Source organism: Schistocerca piceifrons, chromosome 2 (assembly GCF_021461385.2).
Source record: "Schistocerca piceifrons isolate TAMUIC-IGC-003096 chromosome 2, iqSchPice1.1, whole genome shotgun sequence".
NCBI lineage: Eukaryota > Metazoa > Arthropoda > Insecta > Orthoptera > Acrididae > Schistocerca > Schistocerca piceifrons.
In genome coordinates, this window is record NC_060139.1 from 165,361,489 (window position 1) to 165,378,047 (window position 16,559).

The window sequence follows — 16,559 nt, forward strand, 5'->3', positions numbered from 1 at the left end:
AGCACAGTTTCCGGACTTGTCTCAAATGGAGCGCGTGTGACGTACGATGGGACGAAAAATGACTCGTGAGGCTCTCATCGCCCAACCACTTCTACAGGACTACGTGAATAGGTCGAACAGGCATAGTAAAATGTATCCCATGACAGCCCTAGCCGGAATGGCCGAGCGGCTCTAGGCGCTACAGTCTGGAACCGCGTGACCGCTACGGTCGCAGGTTCGAATCCTACCTCGGGCATGGATGTGTGCGATGTCCTTCGGTTAGTTAGTTTTAAGTAGTTCTACGTTCTAGGGGACTGATGACCCTAGACGTTAAGTCCCTTAGTGCTCAGAGCCATTTGAACCATTTGAACGCATGACAGCATTAGCCGTCTGTATAATCGACTGGATGCAAGAGTCATCCGCTGCCCTGTCGCCTGTGAAGGCTACACCGTGTACTAAAATTGGTGTTTTAGCATGAGACGATACCCGGCACCTCAGAACCGCTTGTGCTGATCAAATGGTTTAAATGGCTCTGAGCCATATGGGACTTAACTGCTGAGGTCATCAGTCCCGTAAGAACTACTTAAACCTAACTAAGCTAAGGACATCACACACATCCATGCCCGAGGCAGGATTCGAACCTGCGACAGTAGTGGTATCGCAGTTCCAGACTGAAGCGCCTAGAACCGCTCGGCCACTCCGGCAGTGCTGTTGATCTGTACATGTGATCATTTCATGTTTTCCACATCTCGTGTTGCAATGACAAATCTTGAGTGAATTGGAAAATTCTAAATGTACTGTTTTTTCCGGCAGTGTATATCTGCAGTATAAGGTACTTGCGGCAAGTCGAATGATAAAAAAAATTGTTATTGTTGTTGTTGTTGTGGTGTTCAGTCGTGAGACTGGTTTTATGCAGCTCTAAAATTGGTTCAAGTGCCTCTGAGCACTATGCGACTTAACTTCTGAGGTCATCAGTCGCCTAGAACTTAGGACTAATTAAACGTAACTAACCCAAGGACATCACACACGTCCATGCCCGAGGCAGGATTCGAACCTGCGACCGTAGCGGTCGCTCGGTTCCAGACTGCAGCGCCTAGAACCGCACCGCCACTCCGGCCGGCGATCAGCTCTCCATGTTACTCTATCCTGTACAAGCTTCTATACCTCCCAGTACCTACTGCAACTTACATCCTTCTGAATCTGCTTAGTGTATTCATTTCTTGGTCTCCCTCTACGATTTTTACCCTCCACGCTGCCCTCCAATACTAAATTGGTGATCCCTTGATGCCTCAGAACATGTCTTACCAACAGATCCCTTCTACTAGTCAAGTTGTGCCACAAACTTCTCTTATTTCCAATCCTATACAATACCTCTTCATTAGTTATGTGATCTACCCATCTAATCTTCAGCATTCTTCTGTAGCATCACATTTCGAAAGCTTCTATTCTCTTCCTGTCCAAACTATTTGTCGTGCATGTTTCACTTCCATACATGGCTACAGTCCATAACAGAACGCAGCATGTCATTCTTAATGGAGAGAAGTCTTCCGAAGTAAGAGTGATTTCAGGGGTGCGGCAGGGGAGTGTCGTAGGACCGTTGCTATTCACAGTATACTTAAATGACCTTGTGGATAACATCGGAAGTTCACTGAGGCTTTTTGTGGATGAAGCTGTGGTACATCGAGAGTTTGAAACAATGGAAAATTGTACTGAAATGCAGGAGGATCTACGGCGCATTGACGCATGGTGCAGGGAATGGCAATTGAATCTCAATGTAGAAAAGTGTAATGTGCTGCGAATACATAGAAAGATAGAGCCCTTATCATTTAGCTACAAAATAGCAGGTCAGCAACTGGAAGCAGTTAATTCCATAAATTATCTGGGAGTACGCAGTAGGAGTGATTTAAAATGGAATGATCATATAAAGTTGATCGTCGGTAAAGCAGATGCCAGACTGAGATTCATTGGAAGAATCCTAAAGAAATGCAATCCGAAAACAAAGGAAGTAGGTTACAGTACGCTTGTTCGCCCACTGCTTGAATACTGCTCAGCAGTGTGGGATCCGTACCAGATAGGGTTAATAGAAGAGATAGAGAAGATCCAACGGAGAGCAGCGCGCTTCGTTACAGGATCATTTAGTAATCGCGAAAGCGTTACGGAGATGACAGATAAACTCCAGTGAAAGACTCTGCAGGAGAGACGCCCAGTAGCTCGGTACGGGCTTTTGTTGAAGTTTCGAGAACATACCTTCACCGAGGAGTCAAGCAGTATATTGCTCCCTCCTACGTATATCTCACGAAGAGACCATGAGGATAAAATCAGAGAGATTAGAGCCCACACAGAAGCATACCGACAATCCTTCTTTCCACGAACAATACGAGACAGGAATAGGAGGGAGAACCGATAGAGGTACTCAAGGTACCCTCCGCCGCACACCGTCAGGTGGCTTGCGGAGTATGGATGTAGATGTAGATAAACGACTTCCTGACACTTAAATCTATATTCGATATTAACAAATTTCTCTTCTTCAGAAACGCTTTCCGTGCCATTGGCAGTCTACATTTTATATCCCCAAAAGCCAATCTCTTTTAACAGTAACTGTGCTACAGAACTAACTGCTCGGTTTGCAGACGATCGGCTGTCGGTGGGCAAGCAGTACCGGCGGCGCTACACGGACTTCTGGAACCGCGTGCTGCCCGAGAAGCTGAACAAGTCGTCGCGCGAGAGCTTCCCCAACACGATGTCGCCGCACGGGCCGGCGCGCGCGCCGCACCCCGACGTGCAGGTGTCCCCGGCGTGGAGCCCGCCGCCCGCCTACCCGCCGCTGCGCCACCGCCCGCTGCCACCCCCGCCGCCTCCACTGCCCGTGCCGCCGCAGCGCACGCGGCCCTTCGACCCGCACTACAACTTCGAAAAGCCCTTCGGCGCCTCCTCCGGCAACAGATGGGCGACGCCGCAGCCGTCTGGGGGCGGCGTGCCGTACGGCGAGCGTTCCATCAACGACCGGCCGGACCACAGGGGCGCCAACGTCAGCGCCGCCGACAAGCCGCACGCCGCAGGTACGCTCCTGCGTATCGCACCTGAAACCCGGAATGGCCGACTCAATATCTGGATACTGTGGTTCCGGCGACGTGTTGTAATGGCTCTGAGCACTATGGGACTCAACTGCTGAGGCCATTAGTCCCCTAGAACTTACAACTAGTTAAACCTAACTAACCTAAGGACATTACAAACATCCATGCCCGAGGCAGGATTCGAACCTGCGACCGTAGCGGTCTTGCGGTTCCAGACTGCAGCGCCTTTAACCGCACGGACGTGTTGTAATGTTCACGTCTCTTGTCGTACTTGCTGTACCGTGTGTGAGCCGACCTGGGTTCAGAAGTCGTTTGCGCAAGTTGTCTGGCACACTCGCAAACTCAGCACACAAATGGCCAAACAAGCGACTCTGCAGTGTCTAACAATACCACCACTTGCAAAGTAGGTTAGAAATCAGATTAATAATGTTGCTCACGCAGCATATGTTTGCTTTATCGGGCAATAACAAAGTTATGGACTGTGGATGATATCGTCAGAATGGAAATAATGAAGTCACTGCAAAAAATTCATTAATTCTGGCACTTAACTTGAATGGATTCCCATGTAGATTTCGTCGAAGTTGTTATGGCTCATCTTGCTGATTCCAGGATGATTCCACTTTGACTGCTAGAAGGTCCAGATCTGTATTTTGGCAGTATTTGAAGACCCAACAAATGCGTTTTTCAGGATATTCTTAATGATCAAACAATCCCAGATCAGAACAGTGGTAGGTAGAAAAATTTTTTACTTGGTATTCACGATCCACATTTTTATTAAACTTCTTGTAAATATACATATACTTCCTCTTAATTGTCACATCATCAAGCATACAGTTTTGTATCAATCTTCATACATTTAATTTCCACTTTAACCAAACACAAGACTTGGCTGTTCTTTTACAAAGCGAAATAACAACTTAACTTCTGCAAAGTGAAACAAAGACTGCTCTGTGCGCATTCGCGCCAAAATGGTTACAAGTAAGTCAAAGATAATGACAGTCTCATAGAAATGAATACACACAAGAACCATATCACTGTAACATATCGATACATTGGAGTACCTATACATTAATAATACCAAATGTGAATATTGTCACAAAAATATGTCTCTTACTTCGCAGAAAAGTAGTACGATATTACTGGTATCGAGAACTGGGGTTGGAGTGCCGTAATGGTCACGTAAATAAAGAACCATTACAAGTGACGTCACAAAATGGTGGGATAGCGATACGCACATATACAGACGGCGGTTGAATCGCATACCCAAGGTATGAAAGGTTAGTGCATTGGCGGAGTAGTCACGTGAAAAAGATTTCCGACGTAATTATGGTCGCACGACGGGAATTAACAGAGTCTGAGGGTTTAACAGTAGTTAGAGCTAGATGCAAGGGACATTTAATTTCGTAAATCTTAAGCGAATTCAATATACCGATATCGAGTCATGAGTGTGCGGAGAATACCACATTTCAGGCATTACCTCTCACTACCGACAACGCAGTAGCCGGTAGCCTTCACTTAACGACCGAGAGCAGCGGCGTTTGCGTACAACTGTCAGTGCTCAGAGACAAGCAAGACTACGTAAAATAAGCACAGGAATCAATGTGGGACGTACGACGAACGTATCGGTTAGGGTAATTAGACGAAATCTGGCGTTAATGGGCCATGACAGCTGACGCCCCACTTAAGTGCCTTTGCTAACTGCACGACATCGCCTGGGCTCATGACCATATCGGTTGTACCCTACTGGAAAATCGTGGCTTACACTGGGCTCGCATTCGGGAGGACGACGGTTCAATCCCGCGTCCGGCCATCCTGATTTACGTTTTCCGTGATTTCCCTAAATCGCTTCAGGCAAATGCCGGATGGTTCCTTTGAAAGGGCACGGTCGACTTCCTTTCCCACCCTTCCCTAATACAGTGAGACCGATGACCTCGCTGTTTGGTCTCTTCCACCAAATCAACCCAACCAAATCCTGGCTTCGTCAGATGAGTCCCGATTTCAGTTGGTAAGAGCTGATTTTAGGGTTCGAGTGTAGCGCCGACACTAGCGCCGACCCCACGAATCGATGTACACACATTGTCAACAAAGACAGTGTGCGAGCTGGTGGTGGCTCCATAAAGTTGTGGACTGTGTTTAAAGGAATGGACTGGGGCACTGACTGGAAATGCTTAGGTTCGACTGGTTGTAGACCATTTGCAACCATTCATTGACAACATGTTCCCAAAGAACGATGGAACTCTTATCGATGACAATGTGCCAAGTCACAGGTTGTTCGCGACTTGTTTGAAGAACATTCTGGACAATTCCACGGAATCATTCTGTCACCCAGTTCGACCGACGTGAATCCCATCGAACAATTATGGGACTTAATCGAGAGGCCAGTTCATGCACAAAATCCTTCACGATTATGGGTAGCATGACTCAGTAGCTCTGGTGGGGACTTCTAACGACTTGTTGAGTTCTTGCCACGTCGAGTTGCGAACTACTCCAGGCAAACGGAGACTCCATTCAACCTTAGGAGGTATCTTACGACTTTCGTCATCTCAGTGTGTGTAAGATAGGATGCAACACAATCGTAAAAATGTTAAATCGACAATTATTCACGCTCCTAAACACTAATGCAGGTGAAGTTTCACTATCCACAAGACAACGTTTAATTCAATTCATGTAATTAAAAAGGACCCAGCTAATTTTCCGGATTAAAAGAACAGAAGATGTCTCTACTAATGGCATCTGCATTACATTAGAGGCACCGTCAAAGTGAGACTTCGGTTCAATGAGCAAGAATCCTCTGATGATATTTATTTTTATTGAAAAGGGTCGTCTTATCAAAACATTAAGGGAGGAAACGATGACATGAGAAAAAATTACCTTAAAAAGATTAATTTATTTGGTCTCAGTCTATACTGCACAAGCTGGACTGATTCACAACTGCTTTCATCAAATAATGTAAACAGTAATATGCAAAACTGTTCAGATTCATCTGAATCACCAGACTGCTAATATACAGATTCATAAACACTGTATCTGTGCAGAAGACACCCTAATGCTCTCCGGAAGGGATGCAAATCACTTTCCAAGGTCTGGGCACCACACGAAAAGCACTAGATAGCATCGACAGATGAGTCCAGATATTGCGACTTTTGATCCGAGTATGATAGCTAACGACAAAGACCAGTCACATGTTGCGAAAATGACTCGCAGATTTTGAGCTACGCGTTGCAAAGAATGTAAATGCTAAACGCGACACTTACTCCAAAACAACTAAAGGAGCGGCAAGCTGAACAGGGCACGAAACAGAGACTCTCCAACGACAAGACGCAAACCTCGCTGTGTGCTTGCCCCAAAATGGAAAACTGACTTCTGCCTCTCACACACTTCTTACGCATACCATAGACGGCGAGAAATCGCAAGGTTTGTCACAGTGGCAACCGAAAAGCTCCCTCTCGCTTCCAGCGTGCAGGCAAAGCTTGCAGAATTTTCTCCTCCAGCGCTTTTCGTATTCTCTGTGAACAAAGTAAAAGTTGACAGTGTACTGGCCCTCGCCTTATTACTGGCAGAACGATATCTGGGCGTGTAAATACAGCTCGCTTACTTGCTCGACCACTGTCTTTGGGTATTCCTGGTAGGAAACCTCCCGGATTTCCGCTTTTGTCTACAATGTAAAGGTGGCATATCTCACCACGTTTCATCAACTGGAAGAAACATGAACTTAAGTAAAGAATTCGCAGGACTCACTCTTCCGCTCAGAAAGTTTATGAGAATGCAACATAAAATGATCGTATGTGTACATTGTCACGCCGGCCAGGGTGGCCGAGCGGTTCTAGGCGCTACAGTCTAGAACCGCGCGACCGCTACGGTCGCAGGTTCGAATCCTGCCTCGGGCATGGATGTGTGTCTGATGTCCTTAGGTTAGTTACGTTTAAGTAGTTCTAAGTTCTAGGGGACTGATGACCTCAGAAGTTAAGTCCCATAATGCTCAAAGCCGTTTGAACCATACATTGTCACTTAACGACATGTGACAAACCAGTATCATCACAGCGTGAGTGGGAATTAGTTACAACTTACGCGCGTTTCACTATTCTTACTACTGGAGGTGCTGTCACATGTAAGTGCATGATTCAGCATGAACCACAGAGTTCTGCGAGCAAGTATCCTCAGGAGCGCAACCTCACGAAGTGTGGAGGTGTGCAGTTAAGCGACCGGTCAGATGCACCTCGTACTTGCACTCCCGAGCATTAAGTGCCCGTTTACACATTCCATAAAATGTACAGCAAAGCGAGCACTAATGCAAATGAGAAAAGTCGCATGCGGTGAGACGCAGCACGAAATGCACAGCAGTAGCCAGTGAAAGCAGAGAGTGTCTTTGAGTCACGAAAGGAAATTAGCGGGATTTGCTTTCTCTGTGATCGCTCTAATACGAGGAGCTTTCAATCAGTAACACAGCCTTCCTTTTCTTGCCCAATTTCGGTTGAAAATATGCGGAATCTGTTGTGGGACATCGTGAAACATTCCTGCTCCAGTCCCTATAGTTTCACGTAGTTCTGCTAGGTGACGTCTAAAGCGTAGGTGTATTGCAAGTAGAGAGCTGTCATTGAGTTTCGTTTGGCAGATATTGTTAAGCACTTGTAGAATGTATACGGTGACCTGGTAAGGAACAAAAGCACGGTGAGTCGTTGGGAGAAGCGTCTGTCATCATCCGTACAATGCTGCGCAAATCTCTCCTATCTTCTGCGTGCCGGCCGGCCGCTCTTACTTGTAACTCTTGCAGTGTTGCAACGTACAGACACTCTCATTCGAAGTGATCGACGGGTCAGAAACACCTCGATACACAATTGAATGTCTCTGTTGGTAGCGCTGACACACTCGTCCACCAGTCGGGGTACTCGAAGGTGTTTGCCGCTGCATTCCCCACCGCCTAACAGAACACCACAAAGAGCAACGAAGGACCGTCTGTGCCCAATTTGTTGCGCTTTACGTGGGAGATGATTGATGTAGCAAGACGTCGGCTCCGACGTCTCCAAGTGAAAGAGTTCTATGCGGGCAAACCTGCCCTCCCTCTAAGATGGCGTAAGGGGCGTCGCAATAAACGGAGATTATGCTGACAGCACGTGTTCGTAACCAAAAGCGTGGAGAATAATATGGTGTGTTAGTATCCTGAATAAAACCTACCTGCTTTCATAAAAAAATGTGTTGCATTACATACTGAATGTCCCAAACTGCCTCATGAACAACACTTAGGTCTTCCATATGAGTACCAAAAGGAATACCCTTAATTTTCGGTTACACTATAAATCACTCAAAATTAATTCATTTGAATCCTTAAAGATAACAATTACGAAAAACTGAAACTGGAACCATCATACAGAAAATGTTGTGGAGAAGGTGAAGTAAAGAGTGCGTTTTATTGGTAGAACACATACAAGATGCAGGAGATCTACTAAAGAGACTGCTTATACTAACCTTCTTTTTCACGCGTGCTGTTCGGGAATGCAACGGCAGAGGAAGAGTCTGAAGGTGGTTCGATGAACACTCTCCCAGGCACGTATGTGTGAATTGCTGTTTGATCAAGTAGATGCCGACGTAGAAAAGAACAAAATTGTCATTTTGAGTCAAAGAAGTGCACGAAAAGATGAGAGGAGAAGCTTAAACTTTTTCTCGAAAATAGCTGCCTTTAGAGTACTCGTTTCGAAATTGGTTACTGAAGAGTTGGCATAAGTATCGATAGCCACTGGACCTCGTGAAATACAAATTAACGAAGCTTCTTCGGAGAAGTTATCAGGTAGTTTACGATTCCAAGCCACTGGTGAATCAAAAGCTGTTGAAAAACTATACTTTTGGTAACTAAACATCCACAACACTTCCTCTATCTGAAGTCTATATGACATTTCTTTCTTATCAATACTGTAAACGCAGAGTTTTCGTTTTCTTTTTTATTTCTTCCAGTTGTCTGCGGCCTACTATCTTTTAATGTACGGCATATTTCATTTAATGCTGTGTACAGTTTGTTCCTTTTGTGATAATCTCAACTTCTGATAGCAAAATGACATTGCTCCACTTGATATTGTTCAATGAAAACACTCACGCACTCTTTCCACCAAGTCATAATCCACATTCTTGTCGAAGTGACTTCGTCAGTGGGCAGCGGTAGCTGTCAAGTGAACAACAGCAGACTTAATAACCGCTTGAAGACACACTTTTTTGAGTGAACACTTCGGCTTCTACCGGCAATATTCGTGTAACATCTTATGCGATTTCAAGCGTGAAAGAAGTGTTATCTTCGGCTCAGTGCAACACTCGGCACCAGGGTGTGGATAGCGAGTTTTGGCAGGCCGTGCAACTCCATGGACTTCAAAATGGTTCAGCTGGCTCTAAGCTCTATGGGACTTAGCATCTGAGGTTATCAGTACCCTAGACCTAGAACTACCTAAACCTAACTAACCTAAGGACATCACACACATCCATTCCCGAGGCAGGATTCGAACCTGCGAACGCAACAGCAGCGTGGTTCCGAACTGAAGCGCCTAGCGGCCGGAACTCAGTTGACTTCAGTACACAATAGTGCTCGTGTGAAGTGAGAACTAAAGACTATGTTGTTGTTGTGGTCTTCGGTCCTGAGACTGGTTTGATGCAGCTCTCCATGCTACTCTATCCCGTGCAAGCTTCTTCATTTCCCAGTACCTACTGCAACCTACATCCTTCTGAATCTGCTTAGTGTATTGATCTCTTGGTCTCCCTCTACGATTTTTACCCTCCACGCTGCCCTCCAATGCTAAATTTGTGATCCCTTGATGCCTCAAAACATGTCCTACCAACCGATCCCTTCTTCTAGTCAAGTTGTGCCACGAACTCCTCTTCTCCCCAATCCTATTCAGTACCTCCTCATTAGTTATGTGATCTACCCATCTAATCTTCAGCATTCTTCTGTAGCACCACATTTCGAAAGCTTCTATTCTCTTCTTGTCCAGACTATATGAATAAGAATTTAAAGCGTAGGCTTATGATATGATGGTTGCGTTTTGCAAAACCAGATTTCGGCAGAGGGGATCTTGAAATTGTTGGGAAAATGAAAGCAGCTTGCGGGACTAATCTAGAAAGGGCCTGAAGAAAGTATGTGACAGCAACCATAGTGGCAGGTCTTCCTGCGCAATAGTGTGAAAAAAATTCGCATGGCGTGTCAGTATCAAGTAACATGCCCCGATGAAACTTGGACCATACATGGAAAGAACTGCTACAGTGTTGCACGGAAGGTAACTGTAAGAAATACGCGTTAAGACAAATAGAATAACTAAAACAACTAAACTCCTTCCGAATAAGCCTTGAAGGCTCAACGGTACCGACCGACCGTCATGTCATGCGCAGCCCACAGGCGTCACTGGATGCGGATATGAAGGGGCATGTGGTGAGCACACCGCTCTCCTGGCCGTATGTCAGTTTCCGAGTCCGGAGCCGCTACTTCTCAATCAAGTACCTCGTCTGTGTACCTCACAATGTCTGAGTGCACCCCGTTTGCCAACAGCGCTCGGCAGACCGGGTGGTCACCCATCCAAGTGCTAGCCCAGCCCGTCAGCGGTTAACTTCGGTGATCTGACGGTAACCGGTGTTACCATTACGGCAAGGCTGTTGCACAAATACAATACCTATTTTATTTAAAGACAGTAATTGCACTGAGGTCACCGAGATTTATGATGGTCCCCTGAATATTACACAAGGCGAGACACGGTTTTTAATAGGATGTGTTATCACCGCGGACAGATCACATGCTGACCACAAGGTTGGTAAGGAATTTTTGTAGGCCGTTCCATTACCCCACCAGCGCGGTACAAAACTGTGGGATGGTCGCTGGGGAATGTGGACGTGCCCACAGTATGTCTCCACAACGCATCCCACATATGCTCGACCAGTCGGGGGGAACGGGTAGACCAGTCTGTTCGACGAATATCCTCTCGTTCCAAGAGCTCCTCAACCTGGGCTGTACGCTGCTGTCGCACATATTCATCCATAAAAATGAAGTCAGAGGCGAATGCACCCCTGAAGCAGTACGCCCATGCAGCGTTATGTCAGCCCACGTTACAATACGTGGACAAAAGAAAACGATCATGTTCGACAATGCTGAACGTACTCTCATATGACGAGAGGTGGGAACACGTAACGCACCCAGGAACGTTACCGAATACGATTGTTACGGTGGTCCAGGTGATAAGGTGTTGGGAAGCATAATGTAGCATGGGCGTACTGACCTCCTGGTCGTTGAACATGGATACTCAGCGGTCAACGTCTCCGTCACCACGTGCGTCATTTCAGGAGTGCATTCGACCCTGACTTCATTTTTATGGAGGACAAAGCGCGACCACAGCGAATAGAGCTGGTAGAGGAGCTCATCGAACGAGAGGATATTCGACACGTGGGCTGAGCTGCCCGCACCCCCAGACCTAAATTGCATTGCACGCCTGTGAGATGTATTGGAGAGATGTATTGCAGCATGTCCGTATGCACCGACGATCATCCAGCCTTTGTCAGCTGCGCTGGTGGGGGGATGCAACGCACTACCAGAAGAACTCCTTTCGTATCTTGTGGCCAACATAGGAGCACTTTGCAGATCATGCGCTGCCGTCCGTGGTGATCGCATACCCTATTAAGAAGCGTGTCCCGGCTTTCGTAAAGTCAAGGGCATCAAAATGAGTCGCGGTCACTTCAATGTAATTATTGTACTTGAATAAAAACGTCATTTCTGTTCGTCTCATTGCGTATTTCTTTCGGTTACATTCTATAATATACTGTAACACTTCTTTACATACACGGTTCACATTTCATCGTGCTGTGTTACTTAGTAGTGATACTTCGTGCGAAAGTTACTTTCGTCCACAAGTCTGTCACGTCAGTGTAACGCTTAACTCTTCAAAGAGGTACCTACAAGACGATTGCGAGTGAACACCACTTATTTTTCTTACTTCTCGCTTTTGTGCAATCAGTACTTCCTTTCTAAGTCATGAGTCACGCCAGAAAATTGTTTGTAAGACATTATTGAGTTGAAATGTGCAAAATGTTTTACGAGGCTGATTCGTATGTATCCAAGACTACAGACTACGCTAAGTGCAAAAGTAGCGGAACTTAATTGTTTGAGCAACTCAGTAGTATTCTTGTCACAGGTCAGCTGTCGTTGGAAATGGACATTCAAAAATCTGGAACATTCAATACTGTTTGCAGTCTCTCGTTCATGCGCTACATCAATTATGATATGACTTTATTAGTTGTACAGAAGTAACTACAATAAGCTTTGTCAACATTTAGGGAGCGTCCACTTTCAGAGAAGACTTCTTCTTCTTGTTTCAGAAACATCTTTAATAATTGCTTATGCCGCTTTCTCTCTAATGGTATTTATTTTAATAATAGTATCATCTGCAAAATGTGCCAATTCTGCTTGTTAAATGTTAAGTAGAAGGTCATTCACACACGCATAAGGAGTAAGAGCAGTACCTACATTCAACCATGTGGAATACTCTTTATTATTTCTCCCCAGCCATTAATATTTTCTACCGTTCGAACATTGTTTAAATTATTCAGCTCAATCTTTTGCATTTGGTTTGTTAAGTATGATGCAAACCAGTTATGTGTAAAGCTATCAGTTCCAGAAAACTTAAGTTTTTCTAAGATAGTAATGTGATCTACAATTCAGACGCCTATTAAATATCACATAAAATACGAACTGGCGATATTTTTCTTCTAAGGCTTGTAACATGTGTTGAATTAATGTGTAAATAGCCCTCTCAGTTGAGCTATCCTTCTAGAAACTAAACAGTCATACGATAAGTGAATTGTTTCTACTTAAATGGATTAATTGGAAAGTTGTAAGTGTGCATTTAGTGCGTATCGTAGACCCGAAACAGACACGAAAAGAATAGAAAAATGAAAGTATGTGATAAAATTCACTGCCGTATATTTGTAAATAGTTAAATAATTGAAATTAGATGCTGAGAATCATTATAAATCTCCTAGCAATATACACTCCTGGAAATTGAAATAAGAACACCGTGAATTCATTGTCCCAGGAAGGGGAAACTTTATTGACACATTCCTGGGGTCAGATACATCACATGATCACACTGACAGAACCACAGGCACATAGACACAGGCAACAGAACATGCACAATGTCGGCACTAGTACAGTGTATATCCACCTTTCGCAGCAATGCAGGCTGCTATTCTCCCATGGAGACGATCGTAGAGATGCTGGATGTAGTCCTGTGGAACGGCTTGCCATGCCATTTCCACCTGGCGCCTCAGTTGGACCAGCGTTCGTGCTGGACGTACAGACCGCGTGAGACGACGCTTCATCCAGTCCCAAACATGCTCAATGGGGGACAGATCCGGAGATCTTGCTGGCCAGGGTAGTTGACTTACACCTTCTAGAGCACGTTGGGTGGCACGGGATACATGCGGACGTGCATTGTCCTGTTGGAACAGCAAGTTCCCTTGCCGGTCTAGGAATGGTAGAACGATGGGTTCGATGACGGTTTGGATGTACCGTGCAGTATTCAGTGTCCCCTCGACGATCAGTAGTGGTGTACGGCCAGTGTAGGAGATCGCTCCCCACACCATGATGCCGGGTGTTGGACCTGTGTGCCTCGGTCGTATGCAGTCCTGATTGTGGCGCTCACCTGCACGGCGCCAAACACGCATACGACCATCATTGGCACCAAGGCAGAAGCGACTCTCATCGCTGAAGACGACACGTCTCCATTCGTCCCTCCATTCACGCCTGTCGCGACACCACTGGAGGCGGGCTGCACGATGTTGGGGCGTGAGCGGAAGACGGCCTAACGGTGTGCGGGACCGTAGCCCAGCTTCATGGAGGCGGTTGCGAATGGTCCTCGCCGATACCCCAGGAGCAACAGTGTCCTTAATTTGCTGGGAAGTGGCGGTGCGGTCCCCTACGGCACTGCGTAGGATCCTACGGTCTTGGCGTGCATCCGTGCGTCGCTGCGGTCCGGTCCCAGGTCGACGGGCACGTGCACCTTCCGCCGACCACTGGCGACAACATCGATGTACTGTGGAGACCTCACGCCCCACGTGTTGAGCAATTCGGCGGTACGTCCACCCGGCCTCCCGCATGCCCACTATACGCCCTCGCTCAAAGTCCGTCAACTGCACATACGGTTCACGTCCACGCTGTCGCGGCATGCTACCAGTGTTAAAGACTGCGATGGAGCTCCGTATGCCACGGCAAACTGTCTGACACTGACGGCGGCGGTGCACAAATGCTGCGCAGCTAGCGCCATTCGACGGCCAACACCGCGGTTCCTGGTGTGTCCGCTGTGCCGTGCGTGTGATCATTGCTTGTACAGCCCTCTCGCAGTGTCCGGAGCAAGTATGGTGGGTCTGACACACCGGTGTCAATGTGTTCTTTTTTCCATTTCCAGGAGTGTATGTGCAGTTAATAATTTATGTTATAGGCGACTGATAATGGCTAGCATGAAGAAGGTTAACATGTTTCGTTAGAAAAAAATATTCAGCTGCAAAAGACGGAATTTTAAGTAAATGATCTAAGCTATATGATAAAATACAATGAAGAGTCAAAAAAACTGGTACATCTGTCTAATATCATGTAGAGCCCCCGCGAGCACGCAGAAGTTCCACAACGTGAAGTGGCATGAACTCCACTAATGTCTGAGGTAGTGCTGGAGGAAATTTACACCATGAATCCTGCAGGCCTTTCCATAAATCCTTTGGAGTATAAGTGGGTGGAGATCTCTTCTGAACAGCATGTTTCAAGGCAGCCCAGATATGTTCAATATTATTCATGTCTGTGGAGCCTGATGGGCAGCGGAAGTGATTAAACTCAGAAGAGTGTTCCTGGAGCCACTCTGTAGCAATTCTGGACATGTGGGTTAACGCATTGTCCTGCTGGAATAACCCAATTTCGTCGGAATGCACAATGGACATGAATGAATGCAGATGATGAGACTGGATCCCATGTCACTTCAACTGCACACGGCCCACACCATTATAAAGCCCCCACCAGCTTGAGCAGTCCCCTACTGACATACAGGATCCATGGATTGATGAGGTTGTCTCCATACCCGTATACGTCCATCCGCTAAATGAAATTTGAAACGAGACTCGTCCGACCAGGCAATATGTTTCCAGTCGTCAACAGACCAACTTCATTGTTGATGGGCCCAGGCGGGGCGAAAAGCTTTGTGTCGTGCAGTCATTAAGGGTACACGAGTGGGCCTTCGGCTCCGAAAGCCCATATCAATGACGTTTCGTTGAATGCTTCGCACTCTGACACTTGTTGGTGGCCCAACACTGAAATCTGCAGACATTTGCGGAAGGGTTGCGCTTCTGTAACGTTGAACGATTCGTTTCAGTCGTCGTTAATCCGATTGTTGCAAAATCTTTTTCCGGCCACAGCGGTGTCGGAGATTTGATGTTTTACCGGATTCCTGATATTCACGGTACAATCGTGAAATGGTCGTACGGGAAAATCCCCGCTTCATCGCTACCTCGGAGATGCTGTGTCCCATCACTCTTGCGCCAAGTATAGCAACACGTTCGAACTCACTTAAATCTTGATAACCTGCCATTGTAGCAGCAGTACCTGATCGAACAACTTCGCCACATACTTAATGTCTTATATAGGCTTTGCCGACCGCAGTGCCGTATTCTGCCTGTTTACACATCTCTGTATTTGAATACTCATGCCTGTACCAGTTTCCTAGGCGCTTAAGTGTGTAATCACTGGACTAGAGGATTGCATCGGTACAGGGTCTACTGGTAACACGCGACACGCTAAGGCCAGAAAACACCACTTCACGAAGCTGTCTCTTCCGCAGGCGACGGAGGCGGCAGCGGCGACGAGTTCGGCGGCGAGGTGGAGGGGACGGCTTCGCCGGGCGCGCTCGCCGGCTCCTCGTCCGTGGCGCTCACGGTCGTCATCCTGATCGGCGTCTGCTTCCTGCTGGTCAACATGTGCGCGTTCGCGGCGCTCTACTACCAGCGCGACAAACTGCGCGTCCAGCAGCAGCTGATGCGCCAGCGCTACGAGGACGTCACGGCGCTCGCCACCTCCGACGAGGACGACGCCGGCGAGCGCTACGTCCACAAGAAGGCCGACGCAGCCAGGCCCGCCACCTCCGCCGCAGCTGCCGCCGTCGCCGCGCGCGTCGCCACCGTCGACCGTCGACTCCGCAGGAAGAAGGAGCTCGTGAGTCCCCTCTACATACGTAAACATACATTGAGGTGACAAAAGTCGTGAGATAGCTGTATGCACATGTACAGATGCCTGCAATATCGCAAAAATTTGGAAATTTATGGTAAATTCCACTGCGACGAAACTGCAGAGGTCATCGATCATTACGCTTACACACTATTTAATCATGATTAAGTCCCATACTCCTTGACAGAGCTTAGGGGATGATGCGGCAGACCGCGCCGCCTTACTAGGCAAGGACCAAGAGGAAGTAGTTTGTTATTGCTTTCCTCCGACCGTAATGGGGATGAATT

At 46.9% G+C, this 16,559-nt stretch overlaps 1 protein-coding gene across 1 annotated transcript in view; it reads left to right on the forward strand.

The window, feature by feature from the left end:
- The window catches only part of LOC124775218, a 385,130-nt gene that overhangs the window by 355,949 nt on the left and 12,622 nt on the right, over nt 1-16,559 (forward strand). Inside the window, exons 10-11 of the mRNA XM_047250056.1 lie at nt 2,610-3,038; nt 15,890-16,260. Coding sequence (XP_047106012.1) covers nt 2,610-3,038; nt 15,890-16,260 — 800 coding nt within the window. The remainder of the gene's footprint in view (nt 1-2,609; nt 3,039-15,889; nt 16,261-16,559) is intronic.